Consider the following 27,520-nt stretch of genomic DNA (forward strand, 5'->3'; position numbering starts at 1 on the left):
TTCCCTTTTCAAAGCACTTCAATATAAAGTATATTAGTAGAAATTAAGCACTTCTTTTATTAGATACATGAGCCAGAGAAGGATAAAGCACTTCTTTTATTAGAAATTAACACCAAAGGCATTATTCTTTCAAAAAAGAGAGAGAAAAACAGAAAGAAAAAAAGAAAAGTAGAATAAAAAAGAAGGATAAAGCAATACCAATGGAATCCCTACATGCAAGTTGTAAGTGCACAATTGCACCTGGACCTAAAAACAATCACGGGCTCAGGCCCAATGAGCCTTAAACAATAAAATTTGTAGAGTGTGGGCTTGAAACCTAGGTTAGAAGTACTGGGAGCTCGATAACAGGCTTCTATAAACAAATACAGGTAAATAACGAACAATAATTGCAATGGGTCTCCTCGGACTTGAGCCGAGGACTACTTCTTTAGTATTTCTCTTTCTTCCTTAAAGATTACAATTTCTCAATTTCTTTTTCTTAGCTACCGTCCCCCTTTCTTTGGCCTTTACCCTCCTTTTATACTTCCTTCCTTCATACTTTTTGAACAATGACTAGAAGTTTCCACCTCACTGTTCAGGGGTCACCTCCCCATTAATGCGGCCAGGGAGGTAGGTGCAGAGCCTTTAATGCGGAGGTGGCAGTCTTTACTCTTGATATTTTCTTTAATACTGGTGCATCTAGAAGATTCAGGATGTCCCCTTTTATCCATTAGTCTTTCCAGAGTTGTGTCTTGACCTTTATAATAAAATCTTGAGTTCTCTTGGATCTGTCCGAGGTGAAACTCTCCCTCGGCTGTATCCTCGGACCCTCGGCGTATGAGCCAACTCATAGAGTTTAATCCTGGAACAGGTCGGCCCTCAATGTTACAGCCCAAAGGCCCATAGGCCCACTTGGGTCCTTTTACTCCCCACACAAGTTACAACTACAGAAAAGTCAAGCTCAGAAGAACAATTTCAACTATGTACAAATTAAAATTGAAAATGAAAAACCTCAATAAGAGAAGCCTGAATTTTGAAAACATTAATGGCTATTTTTTAAAAAAAACATAAAACTGTGTTTTTTATATATATTTATTTTTTTATGGAACTATACTTTTTGTTAAGTGGAAGAGTACACGGAATTAATTCGAGATTACAACAACAACAGCAACAACAACAACAACAACAACAACAACAACAATAATAATTAAGGTATCAATGCATTGAAATAAATAGTGGCCATCACAAGAAAGCTTCAACAATAAAAATCCAATAAATATTTTAAAGGTAGCTGTTGAAGTGCCCTTTTCAATTGTTATGGAGCAAATAGCACAGGAATATTTTAGTATACCTCTGTGTCTTTGAAGGGTATAGTACCGATTATTTTATTTTCAGTTGTTTAATCTCCACAAGTCCTTTATGAATATAAATAAAAGGCTAAAAGTAAAGTATAATTTAAAAAAATATATATATTTTATAGATATGATAGGATTTGACTCTATGACATTGTCTCATGATGATAGTTCTTTACCATCAATGTTCATATAATTTCAAAAGATTAAACACCTTATTATTTGAAAACTTCATAGCATAAATCCCAAAAGGAGAGTGAACCAAAGGGTGCTGCATCATACTCTAAACTAGCATAGGACAGGAACCCATCCATTTTTCCTTTTGATTGAAAGGATCATATATAAAAACCAAAGCAAAAAAGAAATCTTTAATTTTCATTTGGATGACAAAGGAGAAATGGATGCACAGCAGTATCCAGAAAGTCTAAGCAGTTGCAAATTCAGATATAACACTGATGGAATGAAAAATTGATCCTACAACTTCCAAAAAAACTCAGGAGGTAGAAAGAAACATACATTTGGAAAACATTATCAAAATTTAAAAAAGAAAAAATAAATTTAAGGAAACAGCAAGTTTTTGTGGAAGGAATGAAGCCCTTCCCTACTGCTTTCTTTTTACATGTAGACATCCTTGACAACTGCTGACAACCATTGGTAACTGCCCCTGTCCTTTTTCATCCCTGCAAGTATGGACAGTTACCCAACATCTTCCTCCAAAGTTCATTTTCTAAGTTGCTCCAATCCATGAAGTAACAATTATACTGAAAAAGAGTCGCTGCTTCATCCACCAGTTTACTTCAGGCTATCCATCATATATAAATTCCATGGTAAATCACCCGGTGGAAAGCAACCCACACAACTAGAAGCTCAACTGCCCCAGTCCTTTGTTGAAATAATCGAAATTCTGGGTGGATGGCAATAAGTTGCTGGTCGAACAACAGGCATAATTCTACCCAATTATGAATTGATAAATGTACTCAGATGCAGCATCTCACTACTAGATAACAATTTCAAGATGAAATTGTTCGGAGAAAATTTTCCTTTAGAAAGGATGGAGCCTTAATTCAGTGGCATTTGCTCACTTTCACATGCTTTTGAAAGGCATGAGACATCCCAATTAGCTCTCCCGTTATATAATACAGCCATATTTCCAGCAACTTCATTCAACACCGGTTGATTTTGAAAGCATTAATCTGTACATAGGGGCCCCACGATCTATAACATGTTGTTCCCAATCTGACCTAACTCCAAATGGGTTCTCCTCAAGCCACCCTCTATTAATTTCAGCATCTTGATCATGTGCAACAGAAAGTTTACCCTTGCTATATTTTAAAAATTGTTCTCTCATTCTCACAGCTACTGCTTCTATGTCAGATTGCAGAAAGACCTAATAAATACAAGAAAAAAGATGGTCAAATAATCTATCTAGCTTTTGGACTTACAAACTGATCATGACCTTTACTGATTGTCTGATCTTAAGCAAACCACAGCACAGTATGACAATGTGTCACTTAAGAGAAAAAAAAAAAGAAGATGAAATTCTAATATACCCCTGATTTCCCAAGGGAATGCTGATTAGAGTACCCCCCAAAAAATAAATTCAGCATTAGGATACATGGAAACACTGTTACCTTTCCATCAGATGTAAGAAGATCTGCTACTGCTTCAACTAATGCCCTTTGCAGCATTCTCCATCTATATTCTGGTTTGTTAAAATCAGGATTGGGACACTATATGGTAAAAAAAAAAAAAATTTAAATTACACATGCATTTGAATTTAGCAGTTGATGTTAAAGAAGGAACGAAATTACAAGAAAAAACAAGCCACTGTCATCAAATTTGCAACTCAATTGTACAGTACTGGCCTACTTTCAGTTTCATTTTCAAGGAGAAAGATTAAAGTGAATTGAGAACCTCATAAAAGACCCTCCCCTACCCCCTCTCCTTTGCAAAAAGCTCACAGGCACCTTTTCTCATAAGAAAAAATGGTATACCTTGGTGAGGTTCCACATCATATAATAAAAACGGCATACATTTTTTCCCAATAGTGAGAATCTACCCAATTGGCTTACGATAAGAAATCTGAAAATGAATATCTACCTCATTGGCTCATTCTGACACGAAAAATAAGAATTGGTTTTAAAAAATTCTTCTCAATTTCTGGCATGGGCAGAGAAATTGGGGAAAGGATTCAGGGGGAGATGGAATGTCAAAGGTGCAGTTCTCAGTCCCACCCAACTGTGATCTGAACTGGACAATAAGGAAAATGGCATCTGAACAATTCTAACCCCATGTTTCTACAAACTGCAGAAAGGGAAAGGGAGAGTCCTTTCCTTCCCTTCCAAAATCCTCATGCCAAAACAGTAAGGAAGAGAGCAAAAACTATATGCACCAGATAATTAGCTCCCAGACTATTACAAGTCAAAGTAACATTAGGGAGAAAGAAGTCAACATGTCCGGTCAAGATAAGTGAAAACCCATTATAAGCTACTACTACCACACCTAATAAATGGTGGTCATGGTGAGGAATAACAAAACAGGCAGTGGACACCATTTTATAGACCTGGAGATAGCAAAGGGCAATAGCAACTACATTAGAGGCAGCAGTTGTGGCAGGATTGCAGTGAAGTGTTGTTTTTATTAGCATGGTGGCATTATAGCTCATGATTTGATGGTGGTGGCAGTGTTGGTGGTGTTTGCTGTAGAAGTAGTTGTTTGGAAGAAGCAACAATGCTGTTAGCAGTGGCATACTCCTGATGTTCCTGGTGGTGGCAAAAGTTCCCAGAACAGCGGTTGTGAGATGGCAGTGGGGTGGCAAGGGTGTTTGGTTGTGGATTGATGATGCCTTGGAGGGGCCAAGGGGACTATAGTGGAGGCAGCAGTGATGATGACAGGAACTATGGTGCTGGTAGCAGGCTACATAAATATCGGTGCAGTATTGACAGCGGCAGGTTTTTTTCTTGGTTTTTGGGGGGGGGGGGGGGGGGTGTTCAGTGGCAAGGGTGGTGTGGTGACCCAGTGGGGGAGGTGCCATCTAATGGCCATTACCGCAGGATCTGTGGGGAGCAGGTTAGGGGCATTAGTGGAGGTGGAATTGGATTTTCTACTCTTTAGGTCCAAATTTCTCACTTTAATGAATTGCATAAGTCATAATGTAAAACATGTAATATCAAATCCAATACAAAATGTTAAAGATTATTCTTCAAGAAGTCAGCTTGACTAACTAACAGTTGATTTTTCTGAGAAATCATAGTCAATAACATCAGATCCATTATGCGTAAAAGGACATGATCTAAACAGCTCCATCATGCATAAAATCACTCTCTACACTTTAGTCTGTAATTCTAACCTGTATTGAAACAAGAACCAACTTTCCAGGGTAACTAGACACTATGGAACGAAATGTTGACGTTGCATTTGTCGCAATGAAGTACCTAACACAGAAAAACCAAGAAGACATAGATAAGATGATCGAATAAAAACTTGAAGCCCATAGATTTGACACAGACAATCATATATATTTTAAACCAGCTATGAAAAATTAAAATCAATAAAACCCCAAAATATGCTTGCTGCCAGATTTTCCATCTTCAACCTATAATATTTGGGACAAGAACAGTTATCAATGAAAAAAATCTTCCTATAACAACTCATAATCAATCAACTACATGATCTACTTTTCTAAATATAAAAGACACCAATGGTGTCATTCTCCCCATCGAACTTGAAACAAGAACTTATAACTTTGGAAGATACAGATAACGAAAGCATAAGTTTCACACAAAACACAAAAATGCTGGTAGGATCAATATGCAAAACTGAACCCAAAGGTTCAGTTAGACTGAAAAATTAATTTTTGTCACAGGTGCCATAAATGTAATGCAGCATTACAAGTCAACAACCCTTACCCATTCTTAATGGTAGATTGTTGAACGGAATCTAGACAACGCCTTACAAGCTGAAAAAAATTGTAAAAAATAATTATCAACTATGATGAGTCTATGATTAAAGCAACAAGGGGAAAATAAAAAAAAGCAAAAACCTTTTCATTAATCTCTAAACCAAGAAAATTCAAATCCTTCCTCTTTCTAGCCATCCCCAAAATAAAAAGTCCATTACCTGTCATTCATAATCCAAATGTCAGGAAAGAACCAGTAATTGCAGACTTTGCTGCTTTTAAAAAAAATAAAAAATTAAATGTTTAGGAGCTTCCGAAGAAGTACCACTTCCAATATCAACTACCAAAGGTTGCATTGGATCACAATAAGTAGCGTTCCAATTGATCTCAAACGGGTATGCCTGCACAAAGCAACTGCATATAAGAAATTTGAACAGTAATCTATTATTATATGATGGAGTGCTGAACTGGTAAGCCCTTTGCTCATTTGGTACAACTTATTTTTCAGCTTTTTGAAAATGAGGTTGTTTGGAAAAGCTGTACCTAGGCAAAAGTGAAGTTTAAAATAGTTGTGCTTTGAAAAAGTGCATTACCAAACGTGCACTCCCTTAAGTGAGAATAGATGAGTCAGATCTCTTAGCTATCTTGCTTTTGACTGGTTATTGCATATTCATAATCACGTATGGCCCTTGACATGAAAAGTAACGCCTTTATCCTCAGATATGAAGCAAGAATCCCAAGAAAGGCACATGGAGTATGAGAATAGGTCAAAGAGATTGAACCTTTAGGCATGGAGTTATTAAAATTTAACATGATCTTTATCTGCTAAAGCCAATTTGTGTGGGCACAAAACAATAAAGAGTTGTAAAATCCCTTTGGGGCTGTTTAGAAATACCAGGTAAAATGATTTAATCAATCCATTAAATTACATAGCCTAGGTATGCGTTCAATAACTTCCCACCAGCAAGGACTAATGTTCCAGATTTTACAATACAAGTATTAACATGACCTAACAATACTAACCAACAATAAATGTTGTTTGATGAAATTGTTTTTCACCACATCAAATGGCAATCATTCAATTACCTCCAAAATTGAGGGTAAGGTTGCCTAGTAATCACCTCTCCCATACTCTGTAGAAGTGAGAGCCTTGTGCAATGGATATGACATTTCTAAGAATTTGATGGCAAGTCCCATCAAATGGTAAATCCAACCACAAGGGATAAAAGTGACACATGCAGAAGTGACAAATTGTTGATTTTTTTTTTTCCATTCTATAATCCTGGTTCAACAAAATGCTCTTTTAAGTTTTTTCTTGCAGCAGCAGTACTGATAAAAAAAATTATGGAACATACCCTATCTAAGGCTGTCACTCCTGGAAGCTTTCTTCCTTTGAGAAATTCCCATACAACCGAAGCATTCTCAAGCATATTAATTTCAGAAATGGAACTTGATTCCTGCATTATCACTTTGCATGCCATATTCCCGACAACGGTTAAATCACAGTTGCTTTGACTTAGAAGATCAAGCATTTGAGCCAATTTAGATGCTCCATTTGTATGTTGACTTGAGTTACTGAATTTCACTGGACCAATCCACATAACCTTCTGTAATAATAAAGAGTAAAGATGTCAGGTAGGTCTGAACATAATGAAAGCAGCAACAACATCAAATTATTCCCAAGAACATAAATTCATCATCAAATAAAATAAGAATTTACTTAAGAATGAACTTTACTGTATATTATCCATTAAAAAAAAAAAGATTAAATATTTATGAATCCATTTTTTAAAATCAAACAGCAATAATAGGCTACACAATGGAAGGTAGCCTTCTCCTTCCCAAATACCTTCCCTACCACAGATGAACCCAAGACCTTCCCCTTTTAAATCATATCAAGCTTGTGAAATTTTTGATATCTTTCTCTCCAGGACTAAGTTCAGCATGCTATATATAGAAAGAGATTAAAGTATAACCATGTGTTCTAACAGTATCTTATATGCATTAAAATTTTAAAAATTCAAAAAAGCTATTTGCAGTGACAATGGATGTAATTCTCACAAATGAAAATTTGGATTCATTTGGTTCTATTCATATTTTACCTTGCATTCTGTAAGCAAGGAGTTTATCTCGTCCAATGACATAGGCCCAAGATCCACAGGTACCCAACCTAAAACAAAAGGAATTTTGGATAAATCATTGAAAAGTAAAAAATTATTTCCAATCTACCAATTATAGATATTCTTTCATTCTTTTGGCAGTTTGAAATTTCGCTTATTTGAAAACGCATGGTACTTGATGAATCTAGGAAAATAAAGATGGTAGTTATCTAGCATTCTATTAGTCATTGATACAAAATAGCACCAAGTGCTACACAGGCTGTGGTAACAAAATATTGGACTTTTAGCTTGGCATATAATAAATTCTAGATCCTCACTTGCTTCCTTCAGATCACTTCTTATATGATTGCTGGTGCACAACTTGCACTTAGACCCATTTATTATTAACAGGAGAGAGAGTTATCCTTTTGAAGGGTTACGGGACCACAAATATTTTGACCAAAACCAATTAGAAACTAGTCAAGAAGTAGAAAGAATCAGCACATATTTGGTAAACTTAAGATAGCCCTGATAGGTTATGACATTCATGAAACTTGAATGATTGCACCAATGAGAAAGGTGATGGATAATGAAATGAATCTCTAAAAAGAAGAGAGGGGATCTGGGAAGGAGAACTATGTATTATTAACAGGTCTCAGGTTATACAACAAATTTTAATTTCTTCAGTAACTACATATGCAAGAGGAAATCCATTAATTAATTAGTCAGCATTCATGAGAATTACATGACCCAACACGGCAAATGTTTATTAAGTGAGAGATATACATATAAGCTGTTGTTTAACCCACACCCTAACTTCAAATCAACCACCCTTTGCATTTTAAAAAAACTATCAAAGCAATACCAAATATAGCAGCCATTTTTATTTCCGATTGGTAAGATACACGTGAACACAATGGGGTTTGAACACACAACATCACCCTTCACCTTGCTCTTATAAGGGGAGAAGGTGCCATTTGAGCTAGAGGTTATTGGGAAAAAATATAGCTGCAAATGGATTGTTATCAATAATCAATGGGCTCATATTAAACTGGCCTCTCATACTCATTGGGTTAATAGATAAGAAGATTGTGAAATCTGCATAATCTAGTCAAATAGACGAAGCAGACAGGGACATCTAAACTACAATTTTCCTAATTGTTACAACTATGGGTATATAAATATATAGAAAACCAAGAAAAATCAACATTAAATGATATATATTTCCTATATGTTGATTTTGTGGAGTATACCACAAAGAACTTGCAAGTGAACAATGAAACCCCAAAGGGCTGGTCTAGTGGTTCTTTGGCCTCATGTGATCCATGAGGTCCTGGTTCAAGTTTCCTAACCAAACCTTAGAGCCAACCCAAGGATTCTTCCTAGTAATCACCCCAAGTGTGTGGAGCTGGGGATTGCACACATACCTGAGGGATTAGTCAAGTGCTCTAAAAGGCCTACACACCCACTTAGCAAAAAATAGCGAACAACAAAACTCTTCTCATGTACTATGTGCTCACAGCAAAAATCCTAAAAAGCAGTGAAAAATAATGGGAGTTAAGACAATAAAGAAACTAGATAGTTCAGGTATGTCAATCAACTCCTACCCTCTAAACCAAATAGATAAGTTCTGGTCTTAGACAACCCCCACCCCCTGGAACCTTTCTATTATTAAAAAGGCTATCTTTTTTAAATAGATAGCCTTTTAATAATTGACCGTGTGTGTGTGTTGTGGGAGGGAAGGGGGGGGGGGGGGGGGGTTGTTTCCTAACCATCACATTTCCTACAAAACTTTTAAGCAAAAGTGCTTCATTAAATTGACTTGTTATGAGGGTTACTCATTCATAAAAAGTCCAATCATTAAAAAGTAAATGCAGAGTTTAATGTTCCAGGCTGAATTAAAAGCAATCTCACCATCCAAAATGCTATGAGCAGGAAACAATTCCAATTTCCCAGGAAGACAATCATTCTTGCACCAAAAATCTTTTGGATAGAGGATTTGAATATCTCTATTGTGTGCAAACTGGACTATATCTAAAGCTTCTTTGAGTGCCCCATGTTCCACAAAATTCAAAGGAACAGACACTCCCAATGCATGCATTATTTGAAATGACATCTTTCCAACAAAGACCAACCCATCACATCTAGAAGCCAAAAAATGCAAGGCAGCTGCTTTGTCAAAGAAATTACCCCCTCCAATCTGCATTGCATACATACCAAGTCTAATACAAGAATTAATATAGAAAACATCCAAGGCTTCTAGAATTATACAGAAAACTTTCGGTATTAAGAAAAAAAAAATTAACTTGTAAGCAGCAGCAGTAGAGACATACAACTGCAACATAGGGATTTCTGCTGGTTTCCGCAACCTTCTTTAGTTGACATAAGCTCTCCTCAAAGTAAAAACCAGCTACACACGAATGACAAAAGCGAGTAACACCAACGGTTGATGCAAGAATTTTATGAGACCGGGAAAAGGAGTCATTAACAAAAATATCAACTCCTGATGATAATATTTGAGCAAACTTTGAACAATTGGCAACTTCCCCTTTAAATTCAGAAAGATTCTCAAGAAGAAAGATATCTGCTTTCTCAAGGCCTTCCATCTTTGGTGGTATGTTACAAGAAATGCAGCTTACTGAAGCAACTTTGCATTGAAGTATTGATGACAAGAGATCTGAAATGTAGAACTTCAAGCATTAATTCCAAAGCAACTCCTTAAATTAATGAAGGACGTAGAAATTTCAATTTTGTGTTAAGTCAGTTAACATCCATCATAAATGAACCAGAATTGAAGGGTCCTAAATGTAAAACTAAATCAGAGGCAGGAACTGATTTAGATATTACCTGCAACAGACTCTACAAGAAAAAGTTTCGGGTTACTTGTTATGCTCCAGTCACTTGCTAGAATTACTTTGGCCCCAGCTTCATATAAATATTTAATGGTGAAAAGGGCACTGGAGACTGGTCGGGACTGCTGGTCCAGTTCTTCCTGAAGCAATATGGTAGAATCAAATCTGACCATGACGACTTTTGAAGCAAGCCTCTCCTTGGGAAACTTTCTAAGAGTTTGTATGTGTGGAATAGCATCCAATTCTCCTCCATTAAAAAGATAAGCTGAAGGAAAAAACCCTGTTTTCACAGTAATGCCACTGCTGACCTACAACAATAATTTTCAAAGACCTCAAATGATGTAGTGGAAGCCAATACAACTACAATAACTGGAGGACACATTTCCTAATCTTCTTCCACTAAAAATTACCAATATGAAATTTTGTATATTTGAGTATAACACACACTATCAACTAGTGAACAGCAATCTCTTAGGGGGGGTTCTTTTTGTATGCTTCTGTTGTACTCTAGTTTCAAAAAAGGTAATTATTTTACAAAGGAAAAATGGGATATACCGCCAAACAAAAATCAGATGAACAAACTGCCCAGAAAATAAGAGATAAGCTTCTTTTCCATTCCAATGTTACATAGCATGGAAGTAATTATTCTCACAAATAGGCACTAGGCAACTAACTATATATAGTGAGAATAAGAATTAAACAGTTTACAATTGTTAACACCCATAGGACTAACTTTGAATAAGCACAAAAACGAAGTGGGACATTATTATAGTACCTTACATTTGAAAAGGCTTTCAACATGACCAACTACCTCACCTGTCAAAATTAAGCTCCACAGTCTCAACAAATTAACATGAAAAAAAAAAAAGACAAAAACACAAATGTTGAAGCTGTTTTTAAGTTGTATAACCTGGGAAAGACAATTGAAGACCATGGTAATGGTGTTTCTGAAGAGCACAGTTTCCTACATATGAACACGGTTTTTGATGAAACAACGTTGTGGGTCTATCTTTGTAGAAACTGAATTTGTTTAAGAAGAAAGTTGGTTGTACTAGATTAAGAAGCTGACCCATTAAACTAAAGCTGTAACTGTAAGTGGCATTGATTAAATAAAATAAGAAATACCACAGAAGAATAGCAAGAATCTCAAAGAATGCAACTGGGTATCCAAAACTTTAATTTTTATCTTCTTATTTCTTGTTCTTAAGCGCAGGGGATGACGTAGCGTTTGGGTTTCACCGAAAGATGTCGAAACGTTGCGTTTTGCTAAATAAGAACCAGTTTGTAAATTGACAAAACAATGTATATCGTTGTAAATGTAACATTTTTCTTTTCTTTTACCAAACCTAACATAATTGTATCGAGTTCCAAACCATTGTTTCAGTTTGTCCCACCTGAACTTGAAAAATAAGTAATAAAAAGTATCTTGTATTTCATATATATGTAACAAGCGTCTCATTGGCCATTATGACATAGGAATCATCCTCTGTGAACAGGGGGATAGACTTGTGAAAAATTGGCTAACACAAATTTGAGAAATTGTTTTAGTGGATTAGCATAGGCCATGGATCAAACATTTTTGTTTTTTTTTTTAATGAAAAAAAAAAATTTCCTCACGCTGTATTTTTTTTTTTTTTTTTTGGTAGAAAGGGAATTTCATTAAAAACTAAATAGCAAACAAAGGTTCAGGACAAAACCTATTAACATACAACCCATTGGCATCAGCCTCCAAAATACTAGCTAAGTCCACAGGCGGACTGGAAAACACAATAAAATCACTGTCAAGCAAAATGCTTATTCTAGCCAAAAAGTCAACGCACTTGTTTGCCTCCCTGTAGATATGCCTAAACCTCTTGTGTGGAATCCAGGTAGCCATATGCCTACAGTCATCCATGATAGAGGATACAATAGAATTAGAAGAGGTGGGTGAGTTAAAAGCATCCACAATGACTTTAGCATTTAACTCAATAAAAACAGAGTAAGCATGAATTTGTAGACACAGTTGCAATCCATCATAAAGAGCCCATAATTTCGCCATGAAACTATTTGTATTTCCAATCCTCCCTGCAAAACCTGTCACCCAATCACCATTTTCATCTCTGATTAGTCCCCCTCCACCAACTGGATCGGAGTTGCTTTGATGCTGAACCCTTAGTGTTCAAGGTGAGCCAACCAGCCCTCGGTTTCTCCCATCTGATGCTCTTCAGAATTGTCCTTTTGGTGACCAGGGCATTGTTCGCATAGAAAAAGAACTCCGAAGCACAATCCACAATGTCTTTGCCCAGATTGGGGTTTGGATTTTTTTATTTGAAAATGCATAGGTTCCTATCTTCCCAAAGCAGCCAAATATCAAATAAGAAAACATGACTCCAAGGCAAAGGACCTGATTGGTAATATAAATTAGATGTGGCATTGGTGATTAGCCAATCCTGAAGGCTCAAAGAAAAGAAGTTGGAATTATCTACCTGCCCTCCTAGTTGCTGCCACACATTTTTGCTTAAGGGGCAGTCACGCAGCACGTGTAATATGGATTCAACCTCAGCATGACATCGAGGGCAGTAGGCATCAACTTGCAGACCTCTAGCCACTAAGCACAGCTTGACCCCGATACTAGGGTGCACACACTTCCAGACAAAAAATTGGATTTTAGACAGTGTTTTCAACTTCTAAATCCACTTTCCTTTGAAAGAAGCATCCCTCAAAGAATCTGTGGCAAGCATGTATGCACCGTTAAGATCAAAATCACCCTTGGCTGAGTACTTCCAGGCCAACTTGTCCTCTAATTTGACAGAAAAAGGAATTGGAGTGGCCTTAATATCTCTGAAAATTTCCTCCAGAAAGGTCATTTGAATTGAAGACCAATCCCATCTGCCAATATAATCCACCGCATCTTTAATCTTTAGATTGGCAACCTCTCTAGACAAATGCCCCTAAATGATATTTCTTAAGGGACCAAAATTAGTCCAATTATTATGCCAAAATTCCAGATTACTTTCAAAGCCCGAAAGCCACTCAGATCCTTTTTTAAAGGTTTCTTCACCTCGCAACATTCCCTTCCAAATTCTAGAACTAGGAAGCTTACTAGCATTTCTTGAATTAAGTCTCTGAGGGTTGCAATATTTCATTCTAAGAACCTTAGCCCACAGGACCTTGTCTTCAACATGGAACCTCCAATTCAGCTTTGCTAAAAGTGCTCCTTCCCTTTGCTGTTTGAAGCCCCAATCCACCTTTCTTTAGGTCTTGTGACCTTCTTTTAGCTCACCCAATGCATTTTCCCCTTATCTTCAGTTGATTCTCACAAGAAATTCTTGTTTACTCTATCAATACCCTCCAACACCTTACCAAGCAGCAAGTTGCTTTGCATAATGTATGTCAGAATTGCTAAAGATGAGGCTTGAATCAGGACAACTTTTCCAGCTAGAGAAAGAAGGTTAGCCTTCCAACCCGCAAGCTTACACTTCACTCTATCCAAAACAAATCTGAAGTCCTGATTATTATTTCCTTGATATTTAATAGGAAAGCCTAAGTATTTCCCCAAGCACTTTGTTTGATGGAAGCCAAGGATATCATTGAAAGTCTCCCTATCATCATGCTTGGTATTCGGAGAAAAATAAACCCTGGACTTAGAATCACTCACCGTTTGCCCGGAACACCTACAAAAGGTGTCAAGAACCTCTTTGATGGCATTGCAGTTATCTGCATTCACCTTAGCGAAAAGCACAAGATCATCAGTAAAGAAAAGACGAGAGAAGAAAGGACCACACCTAGACGCCTTGATTGGACACCACACTTTAGCCTCGCACTTTTCTCGAATGAACTGACCTAAAAATTTCATACATAGGATAAAAATGTACGAGGACAGCGGATCTCCCTGCCTTATGCCTTTAGAAGGCCTGAAAGGTTCGAAGCTCTCTCCATTAAAAAGAAGCGATGTAGAAACAGATTATATGCAACTCATTATTATCTCAATAAGATTGTCGGGAAAATTGTATCTGATCAACATACCCCTTATGAAGCTTCATTTGAGTTTGTCGTAAGCCTTCTCTAAGTCAATTTTTAAAACCATATAGCCACTTTTTCCTTTAGCTCTCCCCATAGTATGAATAATCTCTTGCACAACAATCGCATTATCAACTCCCCTCCGACCTAGAACAAACACTGCTTGACATGGGGAAATAATGATCCAACAAGGACCTAATTCTTCCAACCAAAATCTTGGACACTATCTTATACACTGAGTTGCACAGGCTTATGGGGCGGTAACTGCCCATGGATTCAGGTCCTTGAGTCTTCAAAATGAGTACAATATTAGTACTATTTAGGTACTCTGGAATTTTTTTTCTCTCTCTAAAAACAGCATGCACCTCCTCACTCTTCGACCTTCCCACAACAAGCCAAAATCTTTGAAAGAATCTAGCATGCAGCCCGTCAAGGCTGGGGGCTTTAAAAGCTTTTAAAGACCAAAGAGCAGCTTTAATTTCCTCATTCGTCACCATGTGGCTAATGCTATTCTTCTCTTCACTTGAGAGCTTAGGCTGCCACTGCAAATTATAACTAAAGTCATGGGTTGCTGCCTCCTGAGATGTAGTATAGATTTTAATAAAACCTTCTCTGAAGTGATTTGCAACCCCTCTTTCCTTAGTCAACCATTCCCTCGCATCATTCTTAATTGCAGTGATAAAATTACACTTCCTGCGAGCCAAAGTTGAAACGTGATAAAAGCATGTGTTCCTATCTCCCAAGATCATCAAATTAATTCTAAATTTAAGTGCCCAAAGGTCCCTCTCTTGCTTTAACACAACATCCAGCTCCTTGATAAGATGGTTCTCCAATGCTACTAGAGAGGAAGATGGTTGGTTGGCCAAAGCCCTTTGCACCCCATCAAGCTGGGCCAAAACTCTTTTCTATTTTTGGAAGATATTACACAGAACTGGTTTTTATTCCATAAACTGGCCTGCTTGGAAAAAAACTTCAATTGCTTCCATAAGCTTCCTTGGGTGCTGCCATGCCTGGTTAACCACACTCGGAAAGGAGGGATCAGACAGTAAAAAAGATTGGAATCTAAATGGCCTTATGAGATGCAGCTGCCTTCTGGGATTGGTTTCCATCAACACGGGGCAATGATCCGAGTGACACTTGGTTAAGTGCGACACTTTAGCATCTGGATAGAGCAAACACTATCTTGGATTCATAAAAAATCTATCAATTCTCTCTTGGATAAGGCTATGAATTCCCCTTCTATTCGTCCACGTATATCTTGGCCCACTAAAACCTATATCCACCATGTTACATTTATCAAGGTAGTCCTTAAACATCAGAGATCTGTTTATGCTAACCGGCCTACCCCCAAACTTATCATCCCTTGCAAGGGGCTCATTACAATCACCCGCAATAATCCAAGGTTTACTATGGAGATCAACAACTTTAGACAGATTTTCCCACAACACTTGCCTCTCCACAATTCTAGGACTAGCATACACAACAGTAAAAATCCAAGAAAGGTTAGAAGGTAATACCTTGACTTCGACATGTATTTCTTGAGCCAAGAAAGTAATCCAAGAAAGGTTAGAAGGTAATACCTTGACTTAGAAGGTAATCCAAGAAAGTACCTCCACTCTATTTGAGTTCCACAATAGCCAAATGTCACCCGCGTATCCAATCGTGTCCACATGAATATCACCATCAAATGGGAGACGATTTGTAATCTCCTTTGCTCTGTCTCCCCCAACCCGCGTTTCCATTACAACCAAAATGGCAGGGTTATGATTCCTAGCCAACTCCCTAACATGACCCTGAAAATTGGGCTTCAAAGCACCCCTACAATTCTACACTATAATATTCATAGTTAAATGATGAAAAGCATTCATCCAAAGGAGGTAAAATCTCTACTTCCCTCCTCAAATTCCATCTTATCAATGCCATCATCTCCTTTGTCCTTCCCTTCCTTGAACACAGAGTCATTAGATATTCCAACACTCCCAAATTCCTCTCCCTCGCCATGGCATGGATGCTGAATACTAGCGTTGGCTTAGGCACTTGAATAATCTTTGTAAAATGTCGATTCCCCAATATGGAGGTGGACACGGGTTGAGCATCTAACATCCTTCACTCCAACAAGGCCTCCGTTGGATTTTCTTTGCACAACACTGGTGTCTACGACACTTGGGGGAGCACTCTCCCCGCACTCCTTCGTTCCTCCTCCGTGAGTGGCAGAAAGCCTAATCTTGCACTGACCTCCGTCAACGGGAAGGTGTTCCTCCACGCTAGAGCTAGCTTTCTGCCGAGCCATCCCGTCACGTGCGTTGGCTTCACCTTGGTCTCCACAGTACCCGCCTCCGGAAACTCCACAGTCTTGCCGAAGAGATTGATTGCCCATCTCAATTCTTCCGCTTGCTGAAAATTGGAAGGGATCAACGAAGCACTCACCATTGCCATTTTTACCCCGAGAATTCCAAATAGTCGTCGCGCTTGGAAAGTGTTTACCCACTCCCCTTGTATCTGTCTTAGACATCCACTTAGTTGCCCTACTCCTCGCTAAGTCTCTTTTGCCCTTAACTGAAGAGCTGGATCAGAACTCCAATTCCTTGTCCACCATTTTAAAACCAAGGCTTGGTTCTCAGCCCACCTTTAAAGGCCCAAAAGTCTCAGCTCTTGTACCACTAATGGTCCAATCCCTTGTATCACCATTCGGCTCTTACCTAAGCCCATGAATTGCTTGGCCCAATTCGTGAAATGAATGGTCCCCAAAGATAATGGAAATATTTGTTTTCTTCTGCCCAGGCTTTCTACGTGTCACAAGCATCCAAGGATTGTACCTGTCCTCTTCCATGTCAGCACACTTGTCCTTCGTCATTCCATTGACTGTGCTAGTACAAGATGAGTCATGCAAACCATGTGGCAACGCTCCTTGGTACGTACTCCTATCCTCTCCACAACTCATTGGACCACCCTCCATAGGTGGCTCTGGTTTTTTAATGGTGAGTGGACAAGAGTCCTTCCTATGCCCTATCCTCCTACAAGAGAAACATAGCTTGTGAAGTCCTTCATAGACCACAGGCTGTTCAAACCATCCTATGATAACAGTGTTGATAAGTGGCTTGGTCATATCTAACTGAATATAAAGTCTTGCATACCTTCCTCTGGCCTTCATGGTAGTATGGGAATCAATTCGAAGAACTTTCCCTATAGCTTCACCAATTGGCTTGAGTACTTCCGTCTCATACAACTCCATAGGTAGTTCATGCAACCTAACCCAGATTGCTATAGACGAAACAGTAGCACTAGCCGACTTGAAGAATGGCTCCCATGGCCTAATGGATAAAAAGTGCCCCCTAATGAACCACAACCCATTTTTAAGAACTACATCCATGTCTTCTTTCAACGAGAACCTGACTGAATAGAAATCTTTTCCAAGATCAACACAGTCCAAGGACCCAGGTGGCTTCCATAGTAGGTTAAGTTTGCTCTAAAGAAAACTAAGTCCTATCGCTCTGCCATAAAGCTTAATAATCAGCGCATTGGACCACGGTTTCCTGATTCAGGGTTTTGGTTTCTCTCGTGAACTTTACCGCTGCTAACCCTTCCTGGAGCTCTTCCACCTCATCATCTAAATCCGCCTCCATGTCCAAGAGGTCCGAGAAGTCAAATGCCTTAGCATAGGCTCCTAGAATCTCACCCACCAACTTGTCTTTGAATGTTTTCTTAGCAACCCCCTAAGGGCTTTGGCCTCCCTGTGAATGCCCACTCTCACTTAAGCCATCATTAAACTCAGCATGATGTCCTTCCTTGACCTTTTTCTTGCTTCTGAAGAGCTCAGCTTCCTCCTCTCTTGATAGCTCTCGGTTTTTAGTCATAGAGGCTCCAAAACTTAATCTCTCAAAATAACGATTACCCCCCACGCAGTATGTTTACTTTTGTAAGGACTTTTCTTATGGTGGATTTGTGGAAATAATAATAATAGTAATAATAATAATAATAGATGAAACTGAGAGAAACTCAAATTATAATTCCAAATTAGAGTTCCAATTTTACGCCATATGTCATTAATTATTTATTCTTAAAGAATTTTATTTCTTAATTTTAGAATCAAATGTGGGACCACATCATAAATATTCATCCAAGTGAGTTATTAAGTACAAAAACTAAAGAATTTAGAATAAATGATTCGTAAAAAAAAATAAGTGTTTTACAATAAAAAAAAAAGGACAATTTACATTTTATACCTAATAATATCCTTACAAATTTTTTTTAAGAGTTAACAAAATATAAAAATGACTATCAATAGTATTTAAATTATATATATAGGAATTATATTATGTATCTTATTGTATATTTTTAAGTGTATTTATATATATGCATAGATTACAAGCTAGTGTTAAATATAATAATAAGTGAAACTGAGAGAAACTCAAATTAGAATTCCAAATTAGAGTTTCAATTTAGCACCATGTGTCCTAAATTATTTATTCTTAAAGAGTTTTATTTCTTAATTTTAGAATTAATGTGAGATCACATCATAAATATTCATCCAAGTGAGTTATACCAAATAATATCCTCACAATTTTTTTAAAGAGTTAACAAAATATAAAAATGACTATCAATAGTGTTTAAATTATATATATAAGAATTATATTATGTATTTTATTGTATATTTTTAAATGTATCCATGCATAAGATTAGGATTCGGTGCAGGTGCAATTCACCATTTTCACTCACAATTTTTTTTTTTCACTTTTCACTTTTTTAACTTTCACTTTTTACTTCAAATTTTTTTCTTAACTTTTTTGAATCAATGGTTGAGATTGAAAGTTGCTTTTTACAACTATCAATCTCAACCATTCAAAGAAATTGCATCAGGTACAATACCCTAGATATTGCACCTAATCTCCATGCATATGCATGAGGTTACAAGCTAGTGTTAAATAGAAAGGGAAATTGGCTCAATTATCTCTCACGTTCAATAAATGTTAAGGAATAAGAATAGTCAAGCTCAAAATTTGTAATATTCATTGAAAACTCAAAAATGCTAGACAACAAAAGGATGAGAAAGCATAAATAATGCCTTTATTTTTTAATGATTTGTATAACTGGTAAAATCTTTGATAGTTGAATAAGAGATTTGTAGTTCAATTCTTGTCTACACCAAAAACTAATTGGTGTTTTAGTTTGATAATAAAGAAATATCATTAGAAACGGACACTATAGGATAAAATTCTCTAAAAAAAAACATAATGAAGAATTTAAGAGAGAGAGAGAGGACACTATTATGCAATCACGAATGCAAAACATTCTTAGTGATAGGGAGCTTTTTAACATGTTTCGTTTGACACCCTTCGCTCGTTAGACATGGCACTCGTTCAACTTGGTACTCGTCCGACATGGCTTCCTCATTCGACACATGCACCAGTTGAATGATTAAATTGTCACCTTGCCATATGAGTTGTCTGTCTTAGGTTGCTCATCTGTCACCTACATGGACGAACAAGTGAGGACATAGCTCCTTAAACAAACATTTTACATCTATACACGTGAAAACTACTACGCATCCCACTAGAAGGTCCTCTTACAATTCTGTACCCACCAAGTATGGGACGTTGAACCCAATGATCTTGGTGCCACTAGCCCACTCTCTCCATTATGTTGGTGCCTACATTCCAGAGTGAACGTAGTCACTCTCTAAGTTTCTTCACTCAACTCTTAAACCTTTCTTTCTCTCATTCTCACTTTCTTAAATACCCTAGCACTCAAATATTTTTATTATATATATGCATATATATGCATGCATGTATGTATGTATGTATGTATGTATGTGTGGGGGTGTCCAAGGACCGAGAGGAATAAAAAGGCAGGGTGTCATGCATCAAATCATTTATAAAAACACATCTGACATGAGGAGTTGGTCTACTCGGGAAGAGGATGGGGAGGAGATTTAGCATCTTATGAGCGCCCGACTGGGAGGAATGGAGCTGTAGGAGAGGATCCGTACGGTGGGAGAAAACTTCCTGAAAAGGTATACTTCCCACCCCGCATTGAATGCTCTGTAACAACCTTATCAGCTGTATTAATAAGGAAATGACCATTGAACAGTGTTTTCATAGCTAGCAAACCCCTTCTACCACCTTCAGCAGAACCCTGATGGGACAAGTATCTAGGGAAGAGCTATGGGACATACAAGTGAATGGCTAGGATGTCAAGAAGGATAATATATAAAAGGAATGAAGTTCTACATCGAGGGGAGAGGTTTTTTGGAGGGGGAAAAAAGGAGAGAGTAAGAATTAGAAAGGTAAATGGTGAATAACTTAATAAAAATCAGAGTAAGACATATAAAAGAACTCATCCTCGGAAGTGACCGAGGAGAACTTTTTTTCTTGACAACTACTTGTTTTGTTCTTCCTTATTTGAGAACCACTTCATTAGCTCTAGGCTTAACTTGCAACTATATCATAATTGCCTTCTCACCTCCACATAAAACAATTCTATTGTTTGGGTTTGGGTTGAAGAACAAGGTACTACTATTCTAAGTGGGCTTGGGCTTCCAAATTTAGTTTTTACCGTATGTATATATTAAAAAAATATTTTGTAAAAATTACTATTTATAAAAAATATATATTAATTATGATAAAAATTTTATAAATACAAGATATTACCTTCTTTCTTGAAACACTCCTAAAAATTTTAAAAATTATTTGATATCCTACGCAACTCTTACTTGATCCTACAATGATATATATTTTAGGGGTAAATTTTGAAATATTGGAAATTTCAATCATTGAAATGTTTTGAATTTCTTAGAATTGTATTTGAGTTGTATCAACTTTTTTTTTTTCAAAAAAAAAATTCAAACTTTCAATTCCAAATGCCAACAAGGAATGTTATATTATTGAACTTTTATTTTTCTCTTATTTGTAATGCAAGGAAGATTTTAAAAAAATGCTTAGGTTATGTATTTATTTATGTAAAAAAATTACAGGTGATTTCAATTTTCAAGTTGATTTGACCCACCAAAGAATGACCCATTGCCCATTGGCCAGGTACTAAAAGTGAAACCAAACGACATCGTCGGGTTAGATTTCGTGGTGTACTCCAAGTGAGACGGAGGAAAGGAGAGAGAGAGAGAGAGAGTGTTTTGCACAGACGAACTTTGCCTTGAGTGCTCTGCTTTCTCCGAAGGTCTACGCTTTGCGATCCGTGCAACCTTCGTCGGAACCGATCCCGGAGCTATCTCCTGCCGGAGATCGGAAAAGGGTCTCAGTTGAAATGGCTTTAGGCTTCGCAGTTGGCTTGTTTGGGGTCCTAATTCTCTTCCATGCCGCCTATTCAACCATCCAGTGTTAGCCCCCAACACACACTCATACATACATATATAGTTGTTTTATGCATCTGAAATTCACGAATTTGAGGTTTAGTTTTCTGGGTATTGAATGTTTTGCTTTGCTTTGCTGAAAGATTTGATTTTTGGTTGCAGATAGGGGTTTGTTGAAGATTATGGAGGAAGAGTTTTCAGGACCTCCAATGAATGTGAGTACAATAATTATTACAATTGTGCTTTTTCTTTCAATATTGAATTCTGGGTTTGATTTATTTTGGCGTGTTTGTGGTGTTTTGATATGAATCTGGGGGGGTTTTTTGGGAGTGCAGGTTGTGGCTGAGTTGCTTTTAGGGCTAGTGTTCTGTATCTGGGCAGCTCTGACTGTGCCGGGGAAGTTTCTTTCGATTCAACCCTATTCTGAAGAGAATAGGTATGGTTTCTCTCTGTGTGTTCTTCATTAAAATTTATGAGATTTTGTTTAATTTTAATGGATGGTTTTATTATTCATAGTTAGATTTAATCCTGAGACCACTGACATTAGAGTAGTTGAGGATTAGGCAATGTCTGTAGCATTAATCTTATGCCTTACAAAAGCTATGGTAAATGTTAGAATTGAAAAGGACCGCTTTTCATTCTATCTGGTAATATGGGTGTCTGATGTTGCCATATAAGGAGCTACTTACATGATTATTTTGTGATATTGACACTTTTATATAAGCTTGGAGCTGGATGCATCAGCAATCAGCAATCAGCATTCAATAGTCTTCTATGGCTGATCAGCTGTACTTCAAATTGCACCTCCTTCCGCTCTAAAGATAGGGTGGAGGCTGGAGAGTGAAGTCTTGGGTTCTAGACCCGCTGGTAACTGCCAATAAAAATAATAGCTATGTTGAATTGTCTTCTTAGAGGCAAAGTATCAGCGGCAGCCCCATGCTTCTTGCAAATTGATCCAATGAGATGCATGCTGTAGTCCAGCATTCATTTCCACATCAAACAATCATGGATGCCTCTCCTAGGGATATTAGATTACAACATATCCAAGACAAATCAACTTACTCTAATTCCTAATTGTTGAAATCTCTAACGAACTGAACGTTCCATCCGCACATAATTCCTTCATTTTGATGCTGAAGATAAGAGTTAATTGCGGCATCTCAATTTTGGGTACATGTACATCTCCTTCAAAGATTGATTTCCATTCCATTTATCATGCCAAAACATCACAGTTACCCTTCCCTGCCTCAAAGTGCAGATGATCCATGAATCTCTCCCATCCTGTCTACTTCTCCATAAGCCACAGCCATGGGTACTCCAGACCCCCTTCGTGGACCATTCTCCCCACTCCTATCCATATTTCAAAGCAGTAACCTGTCTCCACAAATACACGACTTCTTGCCCAATTCACCAAAGCTATTTCCCCAATAATACTTGATTGAAAGTGTCCAATTTCCTCAGCCCCAACCCACTATTCTGTTATTGGTAAATAAATTGTATTCCATTCTACAAGATGGATTTATCATCAACACCATAGATAAAACTCCCTCCATCCTGTTAGCCTTTTCTCATCTTCTCAATAATAGGATTCTATATTGCCAATGAGCCATAGCTCAACTGGTACCTCCTCCCCTAAGTTCTAGGTGGAGGGTGAGGTTGTGGATTCAAGACCCATTAGATGTATGTGTAACTTATCAATTTAAAAAATAATTAAAAATAATAGGATTCTAAACAGATCTTGCCTTAAAGGATGATCCCAGAGAAATACCTAGATAATTTATTGGAAGACTATCACCTTTACACTAAGAAGCACGGACACGGTATTGGTACAAGTACGGGTATGGGTGCACGAGCAATTTTTGAAAAAATTATAACATGACATTACCGGTATGAGACCAATATGACATGGGTACGGAACACCAAATGAAGTGTCTATGCTTTCTAGCTTTTACAGCACATAATTTCTGCCATGTCTTCTAATCATTCAACTTCCCCAATCGGAAGTATCTCACTCTTACCCAATTTCAGTTTCAAACCAAAAATCATGTGAAAGCACATACCTATGAGATAAAGATGTTCTATGTTTGCTTTACAAAACAATATGGTGTCATCTGCAAACAAGAGGTGGGAGATCAACAACCTATTAGCAAAATCCATATGAAAACAAGCCAGTAGCAAAATCGTTTCTCATTATAAATCTTGATGGGTAACCACCCTCCATAGTTCTCACTAGCATTCTACTTAGAATTTCCATTACATGAATGAAAAGCAAAGGTAAAAAGGGAACACCTTGCCTCAAATCTCTAGAACTACTAAAGAAACCTGATGGAGACCATTGACCAATACTGAGAAATGCATTGTGCTTATACATGTCTAAATCCAAGATCACTTTCCCCCCAAACCCAGTCTGCTTAACAAGTATAGTAAGTAATCCAGATCCTTGCATTAATTGAGTTAGTTCACAGTAAATCTTGTTCATTTTACACAGTAAATTTCCCAGTTGAAGTACCTACTTCTATGAATTTTTTTAGCTCTTTTCATCAACGAGACTGATGTAAACACTCATGCTATTTCTTGCATGGTTAAAGAGTTACTTTGTATCTTTTGTTTTGTAATGCTCTAAGGAAGCCTGCTGCTTCGAGCTCTCCTTTCTTTTAATAAAATATGTTGGTTGCAACTTGTTAAGATTGAATGTGTACATTCTTGAGGTGTGGTTCATGATTCAATTTGTTGTCCACATAGCCACTATAGGAGATTTTCAAATAAAGGTCCCTAGTGAGTGAAAAAAGAGTAATTTCCCATGGATTTTTTTGGGTTCCATGACACAGTTTCCAATTCATACTTAATAAAGTTGAAAAACTAAACCATGAAGTTTTTTTGGGTTCCATGACACAGTTTTTTGCATTGTCACCTTTTTCATACACCAACCACCCCAAATGTTCCCATATTTTGCCTCTATAACCCTCCTCCATAAAGCATCAGTCTCCATGGCATACCTCCACAACCATTTTCCTAGCAAGGCAGAATTAAAGTTCCCCAACTGTCTTATACCCAACCCCCCAACCTACAAAGGCCTACATACCTTGGCCCTATTAACTAAGTGTATTTTAGGTTCACCCCCAATCCCATTCCACATAAAATCTCTTTGTAATTTCTCCATACACTTTACCACCTTTCTCAGTAAAGGAAGAAGGGAAAGAAAGTATGTAGGTAAAGATGAGAGTGAGCTTTTAATGAGTATCACCTTACCCCCGTTGGATAAATACATTCTCTTCCAACCTGCTAATCTCCTCTCCATTCTCTCTAGGATAGGATTCCAAACAAATAAATCCTTAAATTTTGCACCTAATGGAAGGCCCAAATATCTCAAGGGCAAAGAAGACTACCCACACCCCAACAGACCCACTAAAGCCTCCAAATTGTGTACTCCACCAACAGGTACTAGCTCAAATTTCCCCAAATTAATATGAAGCCCTAACACCTCCTCAAATCTAGCAAGAATTGCCCTCAAATTAACAATCTGAGAAGGTTCAACATCACAAAAAATCAGAGTGTCATTTGCAAATAAAAGGCGAGACGCCATCATTGATGGACCAGCTGTACTACCCACAAAAAAGCTTGAGAATTGCCCGGCAGAGGCAGCCACATCCAACATGCAACTTCATGCCTCCATCACAATATCAAACAACAAAGGAGATAAAGGATCCTCTTGCCGAAGCCCCCTAGAACTTCCAAAGAAATCAGATGGGGTACCATTGATCAGAATGGAAAACTTTACAGTTGAAATGCAATACCTTATCCATTTTCTCCATTTCTCTGAGAAATCACAACGCTGAAGCATATACATTGAAAAATCCCAGCTCACATGATCATACGCTTTCTCCACATCCAATTTACACAACACACTTGGAACTCTTGACTTCAATCTACCATCAATACATTCAGAAGCAATCAAGAAGAAATCCAAAATTTGTCTGCCCTTCACAAAAGCATTTTGTGAATCCGAAATAAGCCCATGCGCCACCCTACAAAGCCGATTAGCCAACACCTTAGAAATAATCTTATAAATCCCACCAACTAAGCTAATAGGCCGAAAGTCCTTGACCTCCACCACGTCCACTTTCTTGGGAATAAGGGCAAGGAACGAAGCATTAAGACTCTTCTTAAACACCGCATGAGTATGGAAATTGTGGAATACAACCATAATTTCTGTTTTCAAAACACCCCAACAAGACTGGAAGAATGCCATTGAAAAGCCATCCTGACCAGGTGCCTTGTCACCATTAAAGTCATTCATCACCCCAAACACCTCTTCTTCCTCAAAAGGCCTATCTAGCCAACTTGCATCTTCCACCGAGATACAAGAAAAATTCACATCATCTAAGACAGGTCTATGAGCCACATCCTCCAAATAAAGCTGCCTATAAAACTGAGATATACAATCTGCTACAGCAACCGGGTCCGAAGACAACACCCCATCTACCATAAGCCTATCAATAGAATCAACCCTCCTGGGAGAGTTAGCTATGCGGTGAAAAAATTTAGTATTCCTGTCTCCTTCCCTAACACAAAGAACTCTAGATTTTTGCCTCCAACTTATTTCTTCCAACAGAGTAGCTTTTTCCAACTCATCATGAATTCTTCTCATTTCTACCCTTTCCTTCGCTTATAAACCCCGACTCTCCTCCATATTCTCTAGAGCACTTAAGTCCTTCCACAATTTTTTAATTCGAACTTCAACATGACCAAACACCTCCACATTCCATCTTTTCAAATCATTTTTTTAAGTGCTTTAATTTATTGGCTAGAATGAAACTCGGATCACCATGAACCTGATAGGAATCCCACCAAGACCGAACCCTATCCACAAATCCTTCATCCTTAAGCCACATATTCTCAAATCTAAACGGCATACTTTCTCTTTGAAAGGATCCACCTTCAAGGACAATTGGAAAATGATGCGAGCAGATATACTTTTGAGTCAGAAGTGTTTATGATGCCAATAGCTTTGTAGCTCAATAGGCACTTTCTAAGAGATATCTAGGGTTCAAATCTCCATTTTTCCCAACTATCAAATTATTATTATTGTTGTTGTTGTTGTTGTTGTTGTTGTAGTATTATTCTTATTATTTTTATTTTTAAAAGTGTTGAATGATGGCTAATGTGCCTCACCTTCTAATATTGACTTTAGGATTATTATCTAGATCATTGACGTCAAGATTTGTGTATTTTGGATGCAGGATAGTTTCTTTACCAGCCAATTCAGACTTCATGATTTTCAACCATCGGGGCAAAGTCTTTCCTTTGGAAATGGATGTGAAGCTGAAACATTGAGTTTCTATGAAGTAAAAGGATCTCCCTTCATGAGAATTATTTTCCAGTCTCTTTAGAACTTGGAAATAGAAAAATGGTGGCATGTAGCCTATCACTATGCTGTTCTGTGTTTTTGCTGTTTAGATGATGTTAGTGGATCATCATTTTTCAACTTATTACAAGAATTTCATGTCTCCATTGGCTACCTTGGTCTAGCAATTTAAACTTCGAAATTTTTAATGTATTTATTGATAATCTAAATGAGGTTTGTTAGCATTACCCATGACAGCTAGGCCGGCTTGTGGACAACGAATGAACGTTGGCAAATAGACAACTCAAATCTTACTTTTTCCACTTTTTCTTGGGAAGTTTTTGAGATGCACTCTGAAATGAAAAATGCTGGTGTTTACTGGTTTTTCTAGGTTTATGACTATGTCCATATTAGTTAACATGAGTGGACAAAAATAATCAATATTAGTTTTCCATACGGTCATACATAGTATTTGGTTGAGGACGAAACATCCATATTTTCCTGAAAAGATACCAATATACTCGTTTGCACATCCAACTAAGACTTGGCAACAAGCACAACAATCTTGTAAAGCTGCCTTTGGTTGTACCGTTGTACTGAGAAAACATCAAGGAATGGTAAAAGAGTTAGTTCAATCCTCCAATTTTCATTTAGACATAAGACACGAATATATGACATTTAAAGATCAAATAAG

At 37.4% G+C, this 27,520-nt stretch overlaps 2 protein-coding genes across 3 annotated transcripts; one reads left to right on the forward strand and one right to left on the reverse strand.

Annotated features, from left to right (window-relative positions):
* Positions 1-1,675: 1,675 nt before the first annotated feature.
* LOC142609658 (uncharacterized) lies at positions 1,676-11,339 on the reverse strand. 2 transcript variants are annotated; one of them, XM_075781306.1, is made up of 13 exons: positions 11,091-11,339; positions 10,956-10,996; positions 10,176-10,488; positions 9,662-10,005; positions 9,243-9,528; positions 7,332-7,399; positions 6,585-6,836; positions 5,555-5,630; positions 5,374-5,450; positions 5,240-5,289; positions 4,681-4,765; positions 2,963-3,061; positions 1,676-2,718 (listed from the first exon to the last, which is right to left on the reverse strand). In XM_075781306.1, exons 1-13 carry the CDS (start codon positions 11,251-11,253, stop codon positions 2,491-2,493), a joined length of 2,082 nt encoding a protein of 693 aa, XP_075637421.1. In that variant the 5' UTR covers positions 11,254-11,339; the 3' UTR covers positions 1,676-2,490. The 2 variants fall into 2 exon arrangements, with proteins under 2 accessions (XP_075637421.1, XP_075637423.1); XM_075781308.1 differs by having other exon boundaries at positions 10,961-10,996; positions 11,091-11,228.
* A 9,865-nt stretch (positions 11,340-21,204) lies between these two features.
* On the forward strand, positions 21,205-27,083 carry LOC142610374 (membrane magnesium transporter). The gene is made up of 4 exons (XM_075782181.1): positions 21,205-21,509; positions 21,645-21,697; positions 21,818-21,918; positions 26,723-27,083. The coding sequence occupies exons 1-4, from the start codon at positions 21,437-21,439 to the stop codon at positions 26,814-26,816; spliced, it is 321 nt and encodes a 106-aa protein (XP_075638296.1). The 5' UTR covers positions 21,205-21,436; the 3' UTR covers positions 26,817-27,083.
* Positions 27,084-27,520: the final 437 nt, after the last annotated feature.

This window comes from Castanea sativa, chromosome 9 (assembly GCF_040712315.1).
Source record: "Castanea sativa cultivar Marrone di Chiusa Pesio chromosome 9, ASM4071231v1".
Classification (NCBI taxonomy): domain Eukaryota; kingdom Viridiplantae; phylum Streptophyta; class Magnoliopsida; order Fagales; family Fagaceae; genus Castanea; species Castanea sativa.